Source organism: Lemur catta, chromosome 14 (genome assembly GCF_020740605.2).
Source record: "Lemur catta isolate mLemCat1 chromosome 14, mLemCat1.pri, whole genome shotgun sequence".
Lineage (NCBI taxonomy): Eukaryota > Metazoa > Chordata > Mammalia > Primates > Lemuridae > Lemur > Lemur catta.
In genome coordinates, this window is record NC_059141.1 from 32,663,284 (window position 1) to 32,678,819 (window position 15,536).

The 15,536-nt window shown below is 35.8% G+C and overlaps 1 protein-coding gene across 1 annotated transcript in view; it reads left to right on the plus strand.

Moving 5' to 3' along the window:
• RNLS (renalase, FAD dependent amine oxidase) overlaps window positions 1-15,536 on the plus strand; it is a 246,840-nt gene that overhangs the window by 210,811 nt on the left and 20,493 nt on the right. Inside the window, exon 6 of the mRNA XM_045568205.1 lies at window positions 11,292-11,467. Coding sequence (XP_045424161.1) covers window positions 11,292-11,467 — 176 coding nt within the window. The remainder of the gene's footprint in view (window positions 1-11,291; window positions 11,468-15,536) is intronic.

The following is a 15,536-nucleotide window of genomic DNA, read 5'->3' on the forward strand; positions in this document are numbered from 1 at the left end:
ACTGCTTGCTGATTTTTTAAAGAGATTGGATATTTTCAGCCTTAGACTTGATTGAGCTGTGGGTAGGTTCAGATTGTACTAATTATCCATGGTTGAAATGCTTTTAACTCAATAAGGTCATGATTTCAAGGAACAAAAAAAGAAATGTACTACAAATTCAGGTACCTCTCAATCGAGAGGGAAGATAAACAAGTAAATAGACAAAGTACAATGTAATAAATACTATGAGTCAGGGGAACACTTTCCTCCCATATGCATAATATTCTGAGATTCAGATTTTCCGTCGATGAAGTGAGGTACAATAAACCCTCAGTAACTCAAATCCTTTGAAATGAAGTGAGTCAGGCTTGATAGATAAGTTTTCCAACTAGCACTTAATGAGCACTTACTGTGTGCCAAACCCTGAACTCACTTTACCTGGATTTAATCTGCACAGTAATTCTGAGATTAGTACTGCTGTCTTCAGTAGGACAAGAAAAAGTCAGATCTCTGGGAAAGAGTATACAAATTGGATTTGTATGGGAAAATTAGACACTCACAAGTAACTAACTGAAAACTAAAAATAAAATAAGATACGTTTTAACTTAGCAAGTTAGCAAAAATTACCCAATGTTGGCAAGAATATGGAGAAACAAGAGCTTTCATATACTATTGAAGGGTGTATAATTTTGGAGGGCCATTTAACTATAGTTAAAATAACTTTAAAAGTGCTTACTCTTTGACTCAGAAATTCTATTTCTAGGAACTTATCCTAGAGATAGTCTAACATAAATGTAACAAAGATATGTGAATTATCTTAGTCCCTTTGTGTTGCTATAACAAAATACCTTAGACTGGGTAATTTGTAAACAACATAAATTTTTTGCTCACAGTTCTGAAGGCTAAGTTCAAGATCAAGGTGCCAACAGATTTGATACCTGATGAGGGCTCACTCTCTGCTTCAAACTTGGCACCTTCTTGCCGCATCTTCACACGATTGAAAGGGGAAACAAGCTCCCTCAGGCCTCTTTTATAAGGGCCCTAATCCCGTTCACAAGGGCTCAGCCCTTATGACCTAATCACCGCCTAATCACCTCCTTAATACAGACACATGGAGGGTTACATTTCAACATATGAATTTTGGGGAGACAAGAACATTCAGACCATAGCAGAATAAATGTGTTCATTGCAACACTGGAACAGCAGCAAACTGGAAAAAAAAAAAAATGAAATAAATGTCCATCTCTGAAAGACTTACTAACAAACCATGATGATGTCATAGTATAAAATTAGGTAGATCCCCATGAACTGATAGAAAGCTACACAAGATATGTTAAATGAACAAAGGCAAGTTAATGAACAACAGGTATAGTAAGATTGTGTTTCCATTTTAGAGAGGAAATTAAATATGCAGGCTCATGTGTAGAAAATTTCTGGGTGGATACCAAAGACACCGTTGACAGTAGTTACCCCTGGAGAGTGAGGCTGCCAGGTCTGAGATAGAAACTAAGCTTTTATTTTTACCATCTCCCTGTGTTTGAATAACTTTTTTTATAGTTTTGCAATTTACATAAAAGTAGTTTAAAAACACCAAAAATAATTTCATCTTTCCTTTAAAGAATCACACCATACATAAGCATACAGGGACTCTGTATGATAATAGAGCACTTACTTTTGCTTAAAACAAGCATTTCAAAAATATATTGGTTCAAAAAATTTTGTTGTGGCTGCTGTCTTTTCTCCTAACTATTACTGTTAATATATCATGGAACACCCTATGGGAGACGCTGACTTGAGGAGTCACAGAAACATTATGACCAGCCTCAAGTCACACAGCCAGAGAGTGGGGAAACAGGATTTCTAACTTAAGATTCAAAGCCCAACTGATGTCCCTTAAAAACTGTGCAATTAGGATGGAGAAAGGGACCCGAATTCTTTGTGTTAGATGAAGTGTATCTTGTGTCTTAGGAGGGAAAAATGACACTCCCAAAGTTTCTGTAAATCTTAGATGGTACATCATAGTTTCCTAGGAAGAGTTAGGTATACCTTTCAGCAGGAAGGGGGAAAAACACTTTTAAGATTGAATAATATTTCCTGTAACTTAGAAGGGTGCCATTTCACCCCTATCATTTCTTCCTTTTTAAATATATATGCTACCTTTAAAAAGGGAAGTAGGGTTTTGTCCAGTAATTTTGGTATCTAATTGCTGATGAGAATGCAATTTCTGTTTATTGTTCTGAATCTTTTTCAGGCCAATTACCATCTCCTGTCACTTCTTTAGATACTGTTATCTTTAAGTCTCCCAAATGAAGCTGTTCACTCAAACCTCTTCAATGGTTTTAAATAGATATTTAAACAACTGCTATTATCAACTAACACAGTCCCCTACCTCTAGGGAAGTAATATGAAAGAAAATAAAACAATTATTTCTCCTCAATTATTTCTCTTCAAAGGGATAAAAAGGAAACAAGTAAAGGGGAAGACTATGAGTAAAACCATCTTTTGGGAGCCTATGCCATCATTTCAGAAGCTTACGCTTTCAGAATTTTTCTCTTCAGTTAAAACTGTAAAATTGTGTTGGATGATTATAAATACTTACTACAGAAGTCCCTGTAGTAGATAGTGTTGGAGATAATGAAGTTGCCCAGAATATGTGGTGAGTTGGGCCCTTGTAGCGGAATTTTGGATTTTGTAACCTATGTATAGAAATAGGTTTGAGATTTTTTAAAAGCAAATAAAACCCACAGGTTATCCCTCTGAATAGTAAGGCCTGGTTCCTGATTTGGGGCCAGTGGTAGATTCATAGAACATCAGACACGCTGCCAGGGACGGGGAATGCCAAGTGGCAGAGAGCTACATGCTCGTTTGCCTTGGCTCCACCAGGTAGGCAAGGAAGGAGAGAGACATCAGGAGCATGTATCTTTCCCTCACAGCCTCCCTTTCCCTTGCCCCCCCCTCCTTTGCCTCTCCCCTGCTATTCTCTCAAGGTCAAGGTGGAGATAGGTTTTTTGGTTGGACTTAATGATGTGATTAGCTTACTCTCCATTATAGGTGCTACTGGCCCCAGAGACAAATAAAAAGCTAAATTGTGACAAGAGCTCTCATGGCTTGAGGACAAGGATAGTTGAGCCAGTTCCATGTGGAGTGGGGGGAGGCAAACCTACCACCAACCTCCACTGCCAGGAATAAGGAGAGCTGACCACCACCCCTCGTCCGTGTGGCGCTCAGCTCCTTGTCCACTTCCTCTCTTCACATGAATCTGTCTGTTTTCTGAACTTTATTTACACACACTGTCAGTGCTATACCATTTAGTAGATAATGGTTCTCTAATTATTTTGGTTGTGTCTCATCTCCCCCACTAAGATGAAAATCCTGCAAGGCCTCAATCACATGTCTCATGGCACCATATACTGCACAAGACACCAACACGCTCGTCTGATTGAATCAGCAATTGAAGAAACATTTTCACCCATTGCTTGTTGCTCTTGATCTGCAACTATAAAGTTTGCCACCCCTTAAGTTTAGTCCTTTACTTCCCTGTCAGAGATAGAATTTAGAGTTGGCCTTTGGGGAACCCAATCTCTGTCCCTTGGTAGATACTGCCAAAAATAAAATTTATCTGATGGAAATTGTCTCTGATGTATTTGCATGTGAATACAGGTGTCCCAGTGAGTTGTAAGAGTAAACCTGGGGGCAGAGATGCTATATGACCTAAGAATGTACATTCCTCTTATGGTTAACGAAGTAGGAAATCAAAAATGGTGAGAAATTTGACTCAGAAGTGGAAAGAGAGTAGTTACTTTTTTTCCATATGTCCAACTTACTATGCAATATTAAAAATGCATTCGTTCCTCATTGCTTTATTAAGTTGCTGTTATCCTATCCTATTAATAAAAATATGGTTTAGGATTTTTTCAGAAGTAACTATTCTGATTCATCGACTATTATTATCAAACAGTACTAGGCTATTTTAATTAATATAGCTTTATAATGTATTTAAATATATGGCAAAGCAAGTCTCCACTCATTTAAAAAAATTAAAGATTCTCCTTGTATTTTTTCTTTGGAATTATTTTGTCAAATTCCAAAGAATCTTGTAGAATTAAGAATTATTTTTCTCACTAATTATCACTGATTTTATACAGAAGTCAATTTAATTATCAAAATTTTAGATTTGATTGATTTTAATGTGGTTCACTATTGTTTTTGATCATATCATTTTTCCTCCTTCCTAATAATTATAAAGCTTTTTTCCATTTTGTATTGTATTGCACCAACTAGAGCAATGTTAAATACTGTTGGCGTTTCCAAGAATCTTAGTTTGTTTCTGATTTTATTGTGAAAATCTATAGTATTTCATTGTAAAGTACAATATAAATCATCAGCTTAAAAAAGATATTCTCTCTCATTTTGAGGAAGTCACTTTTTTTCATATTGTCTCCTTTTTTCTTATGAATTGATATTAAGTGTTAATGGATGCCTTTTAAATATATATTGATATCATCATGTTTTACCTAATTGTGCCAATTAATATGGTATATTATAGATAAATTATTGGAAAATATGTATTGTTATTGATGAATTTTTAAAATGAATATGGTTTGTGAACATTTTATTCATGAGTTTTCTCTTTATAATCATACAGAAGAATGGTCTGTAGTTTAGTATATGTGTTTATATTTGTAAATGCGATATGTGTGTCTGCAGTCAACATTATACTGGCTTAACAATTTGCGAGAAATCACAAGTAAAGAAACCTTGTCCTGAAGTCTTTTCTTTTTAAATTAATGTATTGACTGTTTTCAATTTCTTTTTTTTTTTTACTTTATACTGATTTTATTTTCAGTCGAGTCAATTTTGATAAATTTTATTTTCAAGAAAAATCATCTTTCATTTAAGATTTAAAAGTTTATTAGTATGGGATGGTTCACTTTTATGACTTTAAAGAACATCTCTATCTGATATATCTTGTCTGGCAGAGAAAGACAATGGGGATGCTTGCTTGTATTTAAATGGAGTGGAAAAAAACAAAAAAGAAATAAAATGCCTTTCCTGAGATGCCAAATTACAAACCTGCCCTTAGGTAGATTCGGTGCCAGAATATTCAGTCTGCCAGCATATTGTATAAATCTAGTTAAAGCAGAGATGGACAATATTGTCCCAAGACATCTGGCAGAAACAAAAGCAAATCTCCAAAGGAACACTCTTTAAACTCAGGCCTCAAAGAATATCTCAGATAAAGTTTCTAGAAACATGAGCTTACCACAGGAATATATCTATATATCCATGTGTGTGTGCACATGTATATGTGTGTGTATATGTATATCTCACAAAATACACAAGGAATTATGCCATTATGAGCAATAGTCACCAAAAACAATAAGAACAACAACAACAAAAATGAAAACAGAATCAATCATATACAGCCTGCACATTTTGGAAAAACCAGACACACAATGTAAAATAACTATATAGAATGTTTAAAGAAATAAAAGAGAGTACTGACAGTACACCTAGAGAAAAAGAGACTATCAAAATTGATCATGCAGATTTGAAAAAGAGCCAATAGAACTTTCACAAATGAAAAATAGAATAACTAAATTTAAAATTCAAAGGACAGAAAAAACATCAGAATAAACACAAATGTAATGAGAATGGTGAACTGAAAGATAAATCAGAAAAATTACATAGCCTTTAGCGCAGAGAGATAGAGATGGAAAATATTAAGAACAAATCAAAATATATGAAGATAGAATGAGAATATCTAACATGTCTCTAATTAGAGTTCCATGAAGAGAGGATAGAGAGAATGGGAAGAAGGAAATATTTGGAGAACTAACAGCTGAACAATTACCAAAATTAATGAGAAAATTGAGACTTCAGATTCAGAAAAGCTAATGAATGAGGTCAAAGAAGGTAAACAAAAAGAAACCTGAAGATATTTGAGTAAAACTGCAAAACACCCAAGACAAAGAGAAAACTATAAAAGCAGCCAGATATAAAATTACCTGCAGAGGACGTGCAATCAGTTTAAGAGTTGAATTCTTAACAGCCTCAATAGAAGCTAATCTACATTACAATCATTTCTTTAAAGTGCTTAAAAATTTTTCAATCTGTATCATAGACCAAAAAATATATTTTACAAATGAGGTTGAAACAAAGCCATTTATAAGGAAAAGAAAAAAACTTGAGAGAGCTTACCTCCCATAGAACCTCATATAAGGAACTTCAAAGGACACTTTGGGAAGAGGGAGGCTCTGAGATCCAGGAAGGACGATGTGGATAAATATAAACAAGCATTCACTGTATAAGATGAAACCAAGGAATTAAAATAATCCTGAATAATAAAAACATATAATGTCAGAGTTAAAGTCTTCTAAGGTTCTAATATTATTTAGGAGAAGGATAAATATATTGTTTAACTTTTGACTTTAAAATTCATATGGATGCTTAAATATATGAGTATCTCCTAAAATATAAATAAACTGTGTAACTTCCAAACTAGTAGAGGAGGAAAATAGAATAAAAGGTAAAAATGCTTTAATCAAAAAGAAGCCAATTTTTTTAATTCAAAAAAGAAACAAGTGTTGAAAAGAGGGGAATAAATACAAAGCAAAAAATAAATCTTAAAGTAAAAAGCACATTTGGATGTAAAGATGTTTATAATATTATATATTTTTCAAGGGTTCAAATATCAGGAAACTAGTAACATAACTTCAGTAGAAAGCAAAAATTGTCAAAACGGAAAGGAGAGATTGGCCAACATACCATCATCAAAGGATGTACTTCTCTCAATAATTGATGAAGCAGACAAAAAAAAAATTGTAAGAATTTAGTTGATGAGAACCATACAATTAATGAGATTGTTCTAATGAAATTTTTGTAAAATGTTAATTCAATGTCTAGAAAATTCTACTCAAGCACACATATAACACTTATGAGAACTGACCGTATATGAGGCCATTTGACAAATCTTAAAGCATCATATAGATCACATTGTCTCACTCAACACAATTGAATTAGAATTTGTTTTAAAAATGTCTTTTGGTATAAGCAGAATGCAATTATGTGGGTTTTTTGTGGGGGGCAGCCAATTATGACAACCTTTGTCTTTAATTAAGCAAATTTAACCTATTAATGTTTATTATTACAACTGATGTGACCGTGGATATGGGGCAGCTAGAGTGTTTATTCCAAAGCAAATGGTAGTTTTTGTTTAGAGAATAGTTGACTTCCATAGCTTTTGGTTATAATTATTTAATTGTTGAGCCTTTTATATCTTAGAACTCTGTTAACAGATGATAGTGCTGCTGCTGCTGCTGGGCTGCTGCTGTTAGCTTTCAGTGTCTGACCTGCACCAAAATTATAGACTAAAAACTACTGTGCTTATTTCACCCTCTTTAGGATAGCTATTATTTAAAAAACAAAAAATAAATTTTGACAAGGATATGGAAAAATTGGAACCCTTGTGCATTGCAAAATAGTGCAGCCACTGTGGAAAATGATATGGCTATTCCTCAAAAAATTAAAGATAGAATTACCATATGATCCAGCAATTTCACTTCTGGGTGTGTACCCAACAGAAGTGAAAGCAGGGACTTGAACTGACATTGGTACACCAATGTTTATAGAAGCATTATTCACAATAGCTAAAAGGTGGAAGCAACCCAAGTGTTCATCAAAGGGTGAATAGATAAATTGTGATATATATATGCAATGGGATATCATTCAGCCTTGGGAAGGAAGAAAATTCTGACACATGCTACAACATAGATGAACCTTGAGGACATTATGCTAAGTGAAATAAGCCAGTCACAAAAGGACAAATATTATATGACTCTCCTTATGTGAGGTGCCTAGACTAGTCAGATTCATACAAACAGAAATAGAATGGTGATTGCCAGGGGCCAGGAGGAGAGGAGAATAAAGAGTTATTGTTTAGTGGATTTGGAGTTGCAGTTAGGGAAGATGAAAACTTTCTGGAGATGGATAGTGGTGATTGTTATAGAACAATGATGAATGTTCTTAATGACACTGAAATATAGATTTAAAATAGGTTAAAATGGCAAATATTATGTCTATTTTGCCACAATAATTGTAAAAAAAAATGTGCCTATGCCCAGGAATAGTCTGCCATTGTCCCTGGGGTGCTGATGTAATGACACCGCAATCTTAATCTCAATGTTAATCCTCTCAGAGAAGTCAACTCTGTTATCCCTATCTAAAGCTACTCCTTCCACAGCGTAGAGGTCAAAACAAGAATATTATCTAGGAATGCCTTAAGTTTGTGTAGCACTTTATATCTGAAGAAAGGCTTTTATGTGGCTTAATTCATTTAATCCTCATGACAGCTTTGTAAGGTAAGTAGTATTGCTCCCTTTTAAATAACAGAGGAAAGTGAAGGCTGAGAGATTAAGTTGTCCAAGACCACAGGGCTATTAAGAATGCAGAGGTTCAAATACTTATCTTCTGACTCTCCAGCCATTGATTTCCCAAAGTACAGAAATAATTATCAACTTACTATGAACTTTACATTTAAAATGCCAAAAGCAAAGTGCTGTTCTTGTTAAACTGAATAAAGAAAAGAAAACAAAAAGAAAGATGGCATCATTAGCTTCTCAGTGACCAAGGAATAATGATTATACTAAATTTATGCTCTGAATCCCATTAATGTATCTGTGGCTTTTTATAATGCTCTATGTCCAAACCTTGGTCATGTTTAAACTCTGGTTGGCTCTTTGTGTTTTTGGACTTTAGCTTCTAAAAATAACCTTTAATTTGGAGTTGGGGGAGTTTTCCCCTAAAATTCATCATTTTAGGTCATAGCTATCCAAATTTTAATTTTAATTCTCAAAAAAAAAATTGTCTAATTCCCATAAAAACAAGTAGCCAGGTTGTTCTCTCATTGTTATGCAAGAACTGTTTCACTTTAGGTCTTAAATTTCATTTTTTATTGCTCTCCTTGGAGTGGATGGCTAATATAAATGAGAGAAACCTGGCATCACACCATCACTGGTCTTAGTGACTTTACGAGTTCCCCCCAGACAAATGGCTGGGTCAATGCAACCTTCCAATTCTCAGCACGCAGCTAGCATTCATTTTTTTTTCTTTTTTTTGAAGCTTGCCATAGATAAGTCAACTTGGAGCCCAAACTCTCCTGCTTCAGAAGGCTGACCCAGTAGCTTTCTCTGTCTCTGGGAAGATTTGGTTCCGCATGAGGAAGGGTGGCATTGACACCCCCTCACTGTGAACAAGCCCTCCTGAATGTATTAACTGATAACATAAATAACACTCCCTGAGGTGGTATTTCATGAAAGAACTTGAGATTTTGCCCTCTTGGGTCCTTCCTTCTGTACAGTGCCTGTGAAGACTTCCCTGACAGTTTACACATTGAACGTTCAAAGAGATGGCCCCTCTGTTTCCTCTTTCAAGTTGTTCCAGCTACTGGGAGGTAAAAACAGCGTACAGTCTGGCTTGCCGTTGCATTCACTGCACAGATTCTGAATTCAGATTCCTCACCTCAAATATGTGAAACTGTCCAGAAGCACTCACTGCACTTTAAAAAGGTTTGCAGCATGTTGGGACTCTCTTCCCTTGCATTTTGCTGTAAAATTCATAAGCCAGGGTTCCCTGTGCCAAGTGCAATGGAGAAATGAAGTACTTTTACAGAAAAATAGCTCATACCTATCATTTGAGCAACACCTGCGAAACTTCCCCTTGTATCTGGCATTTTGCTTCCATTTCCATAGCTTACATTTATTGAGCAACTACTCTGTGCCAGAAACTGTGCTGAGCATTTTATACACACTGTGTTATTTAATCCACGCCATAGGCATGTGGTAGGTACTAATTTATGCTTATTTTTAAAAAAATCAAACCAAAACCAAACTAAAACCTGAAATGTAAAGGGGTTAAATGGACACATAGCAAGTAACTGGCTTATGTCAACCCTTTTTTCTTGTGTAAAATTGTACCTATCTATTTCGAATAGATCATTATATTACCTTTTACAATCTGAAGTTAAAGAGTTTCCGAATCACATATGCCAGCTCTTGTCAGTGCCTTACACACTTTAATATTCTTTTCTTCCAGCAAGAAGGAACACCAGCTTTCATATTATATTTCATGCATTTCAGATCTATTATTGTTTTCCCCCCAACTTTCTCTTTTGCGTGATTTAAACAAATAACAGACAAACTCTTATCATTCCTTCCCAGATTGTGCTTTCTAGTGCCTCAGTTGGCTAAATTGCTTTCAACTCAAACTTTGATTGCCCTACATTCTATTAAAGAGTGAAAGGTACAGGCCGGGCGTGGTGGCCCACGCCTATAATCCTAGAACTCTGGGAGGCCGAGGCGGGTGGATCGCTGAGCAAGAGTGAGACCCCGTCTCTACTAAAAATAGAAAGAATCATATGGACAGCTAAAAATATATATAGAAAAAATTAGCCGTGCATAGTGGCACATGTCTGTAGTCCCAGCTACTCGGGAGGCTGAGGCAGTAGGATCGCTTAAGCTGAGGAGTCTGAGGTTGCTGTGAGCTAGGCTGATGCCACAGCACTCACTCTAGCCTGGGCAACAAAGCAAGACTCTGTCTCAAAAAAAAAAAAAAAAAAAAAAAAAAAAAGAGTGAAAGGTACAAAGCAGACACTCATTATTTGGGATTATAAAAATATAGCAAAAAAATTCAATGACAAACAAAAATGTAAAGTTTTTTCATATTATGAATGAGGCAGACTTCTATTTTTAATGCTATTTAAAAGGTAAAGAAGAGCATGATGAGGACAAGCCTGTTTTTAGAGAGAAGCTTGATTTTTTCATGAACATGCTAATAATACTCTGGCATTTGTGTAATTTCAGCAAAATGCTTTGCAATCCATTAAGCATAAAATGAATGAGTTAAGTGTTTATTGACCATCAACTTTCTTTTCAGAATTTAAGAAAGATATAGTCTGTGTATTAAAAATTGGATCTGTCCTGAAGAGCTTGTAATTTAGTGAATGAGAGCAGACAAAACATACCAGTAAATTTAATTATGCCCAAAGCAGTACATATTAACTGCTCTTTTGACCCTTCCTTCCAGTTCTTTAGCAAGACCTGATAATTTGTTCTCTAAAACACATCTTGAATCTGTCGTCCTCTTCAAAGAAGCTTGATTTTGAATTTCAGAAATAGCTTAATTTATGCTTTAAAGATTAGAATATGGTTTTCCTCCATTTATTGCCTGATTATTGTGATCTTGATTGACATGCTGGGAGACGCTTTCATGCTACCCATTTTGAGATGTATCTTTATGTTCCTCTTATGCCACAGAGTCATCAGAAATCGGGCCTTCCCTGGTGATTCATACCACTGTCCCATTTGGAGTTACATACTTGGAACACAAAATTGAGGATGTACAGGAATTAATCTTCCAGCAGCTGGAAAACATTTTGCCAGGTTTGCCTCAGCCCATCGCGACCAAATACCAGAAATGGAGATATTCACAGGTAATCAAAGAATCCAGTGGTAGGAGCACAGCAATTTTCTTGATAGGCCAACAGAACTAATTTGATGTTGTCATTCTTTGCCATTCTCTAGGAAAAGAAATTCTAATGTCATCTTTGGAGCAATTCTGTGTTTGCCCAACCTATGAGTATAACTTCTACAGGTTTTCTTGTCCTGCTGTTTCTCGAAGAGAGGTGCATACAGTTTCCATCAGTGTTATTTTCAAATCCTAGCATCTCAAGACTTATACCCCCGATATTCTAGGGTTTCCTATGCAGGCAAGGCAGGTTGCATATCAAAATGCAGCTGTGTCTTTGGGGTTTTTCTAAATCAGTACTGTGGATATATAGAAACCACTATAACCTCCCAAATTTTTGCAATCTGTCAAATTAACCTTGTGAGTGTTTTTTGCTACTACAGTTTTCATTTTTATTAAGTTTCACTTTGATTTTGACTGCTGCCAGCCAAGCTCTCTGGGGGAGAAAGATAAGTACCTGTATAGAATAGCTAGTTGAGCTGTGTCTCACTCTGCTAGTTCAGACTTAAAGCTCTTTATACTAAGTAAATGTTGACTGTTTTTGAAAATTTCTGCATATTGCAACAGAAGTTTGTGAGTAGAGTATTCGTAGGAAAAGTCTTTTGATCTACATACTCAGTAGTGAAGTCATGTAAGGAACAGTGGAGCAAAAGGCAGACAGAAAAGAAGCAGTGAGTTGTCCCTTTTTTCCCCTGGGATTTCTGAGCCCATTGATTAATTGATGTATCAGCACTATTGGTTATCCAAGCTCTGAAGCCTTTAGAAAAAGTGGTGCTGTAGAAAATTGCAGCAGATTTTATATATTTTAAAGGGCTTTCCAAAATCAGAGGAAGTGGTAAACTACTTCCTAAAATATTGCATGTTTACCCATATCTTCTCAAGTTAAATTATACAAGGAACCTTTGAGAAAAATATTTACTTACACATGTCATGGTCATTTAGAAGCCTTTACTTTTTCCTTTTAAAAGCATTGAAAAATCTCAATAGCTAATGTCTTTAAATAATACTTAACTCAATTTTAGCTTGGCTTGAAAAAGAAACAGAAGTAATCTTGTTAATATACTTTGAAGCTAGATATATTACACACAGAGTAACTTTGCAGTTTATAAATATTCTTTTAAAAGAAACAATAGTTTGTGAAGTTTCCTTTTATGCCATTTTCATAAATAATTTATTAATTAACTGAAAAATGGTTTTAAAATCTACTTATTTCTTAAAATTTGATGTGTTAATAAAAGTAGATTTGTCCTAACCACACAATGACCAATTCAAAGTTGTGCAACATCAAAAAATTTAATAAGAAATCCTTGAACACAATGTACCTCCAAACCCTAGCAATGATTTTTCTTATAATTTGGATGTTGAAATTATCCCACTACATTTACAACTCTGTAGTCATGAAGTCTCCATTGGCTGCAAAACCTGAAAGGGAATAAGTTATCATTCAGACTTGGAAGTTTGCGTTTTCCACTAATCATATACCTCTCATAGTACCTTGAGGATCATTCTACAGAATATTTATGGTAGAGTTCTTACCTACATTGAGTTTCATATGTATATAAACATCACCTTCAAAAAAGGAATAATTAATGAAAGGTCTAGAGATTTAATATAATTTAACTAGTTTTCAGCTAATCTCCTCAAGAGAGCTTTTCTCCAATGCTTTCAAAAGGTCCATCCTTAACCTTTGGAATTTCACATAAATATGTGTACCCTTCTTCCCTTGCCATCCCAGCACTCATGATCTACCTTCAATGAATTCATGTTTGTTATGAATACGGCCTAATATAGTGCTAAACTGAAGCGAAAGATGTTGTAGGACCAGGGACAAAAAAAGGAAGGGGAACAACTAACTGATTTTTAAGCTTCACTCATTTTTGAGTGGAGGCACAGTGTCATGCCAGGGGAAATCACGCCATATTTTCTTCCAGCCTGGGTCCCACCCTATGTTCTTTTTCTTTTCCTCCTCTCCGTGTCCTGCTCCACCCAAATCTTCTCCTATTCTCCGCACTCCACCTCTTCCTTCTCTTCTCTTTCTCTGGGAAACAAATGATAGAGCCTTGCACACCCTCATATTACGAAAGCCTCGTTTGAGGGTGTTGTCGGGTGCCTGGTGTGAATTCCCCATTCTAGACCCCTCAGTCTTGACTTTTTCTCTCTATTTATTTTATTTTTCCTCTTTTTCTCTTTAATGGTCGTTATACTGCATCCTGACACTTCTTGACTGTGGAGGGTGGGGAAGAAGAGGAAAGTAGAAGGGGAAGAGCAATAATGAGCGCATACCATGTGCCAGACCTGGGGACGGGTGGTGATTCAAAGATGTGATCTCATTGAACAGCAAAAGCAGTCTTATAAATGACAATGAGAAACCGCTACACACCTAGAATGGCCCAAATGCAGAACACTAGCAACACCAAATCCTGGCAAGGATGTTGAACAACAGAAATTCATTCATTGCTGATGGGAATATACAATGGCACAGCCACTGTGGAAGGCAGTTTGGCAGTTTCTTACAAAACTAGACATTATATTGCTATATGATTCAGCAGTCACACTTCTTGGTATTTACCCAAAGGAGCTGAAAATTTGTGTCCACAAAATATCTGTATATTGATGTTTATAGCAGCTTTATTCATAACTGCCAAAACTTGTAAGCAATCAAAATGTCTTTCAGTAGGTGAATGGATAAATAAACACTGGTACATCCAGACAGTGGACTATTATTCAACACTAAAAAGAAATAAGCTATCAAGCCATAAAAAGACATGGAAGAAATTTAAATGCATCGTTACTAAGTGAAAGAAGCCAATCTGAAAGACTACATATTGTATGATCCCAACTATATATGACATTCTAGAAAAGGCAAAACTATGGAGACAGTAAAAAGATTAGTTGTTGCTGGGAGTTAGGAATGAGGAAGGAATGACTAGGCAGAGCAAAGAGGATGTTTAGGGCTGGGAAAATACTTGTCTGGTACTATGGTGCTAGACATATGTCATGATATATGTGCCCAAACCCACTGAATGTACAACACTAAGAGTGAACCCTAATGTACACTATGGACTTGGGAAAACAAAGGTGTGTCAATGTAGACACTTCATCAGTGGTAACAAATGTCCCACTCTGGTGGGGGGTATTGATAATGGGGGAGGCTGTGCACGTGTGGGGGCAGGGAGCCCTTTCTCTCAATTTTGCTGTGAACCTAAAAACAGCTCTAGAAAAAATAAAGTCATTATAAAAATAAAACTTATAAAGTCATCATAAAAATTAAAAAATCTATCTAGTGGTAAAAATAAATCCTAAATGGATTATTTTAAATATATATACATTTAAAAGTAGGCTCATGAGTTTGCTAGTTTTAACCTCCTATAGTGATGAGAACATGAATCCTCAAAAAGATGAAATGACTTCCTTAAGAGCCCATGGCTAATAAAGACAAAAAGCATAATAAAGAGAGCATACCTGCCTCTCAAGTCCCTCCCTTCTCTTCACTCATCCTCTGTTTCCTATTGTTGCTGTAACAAATTACCAAAAACATGGTAGCTTAAAACAACACACATTTGTTATATCATCTTGTGGTTCTGGAGGTCAGAGTCCAAAATGCGTGTCACTCGGATAAAATCAAGGTGTTGTCAGGGCTGTGTTCCTTTCTGGAGGCTCTGGAAGAGAATCCATTTTTTTGCCTTTTCCATCTTCTAGAAGCTGCTCACATTCCTCTGCTTGAGGCCCCTTCCTCCATCTTCAAAGCCAGCAACTCGGATCAAATCCTTCCCACATTTCACCACTCTTTCTACCTCACTCTCCCTTTAATGACCCTTGTGATTACATCAGGCCCAGCTGGATAATCCAGGCTAATCTCCTCATCTCAGGTGCAGCTGATTAGTAATTTTAATTCCTTCTGCAACCTTAAAACTTCCTTCCCATGTAACATAACATATTTATAGATTCCAGGGATTAAGATGTGGACATCTTTGGTAGGGACATTATTTCTGCCTACCACACCCTCCTTTTCCCCAAATCCCTTGGTGGATCCC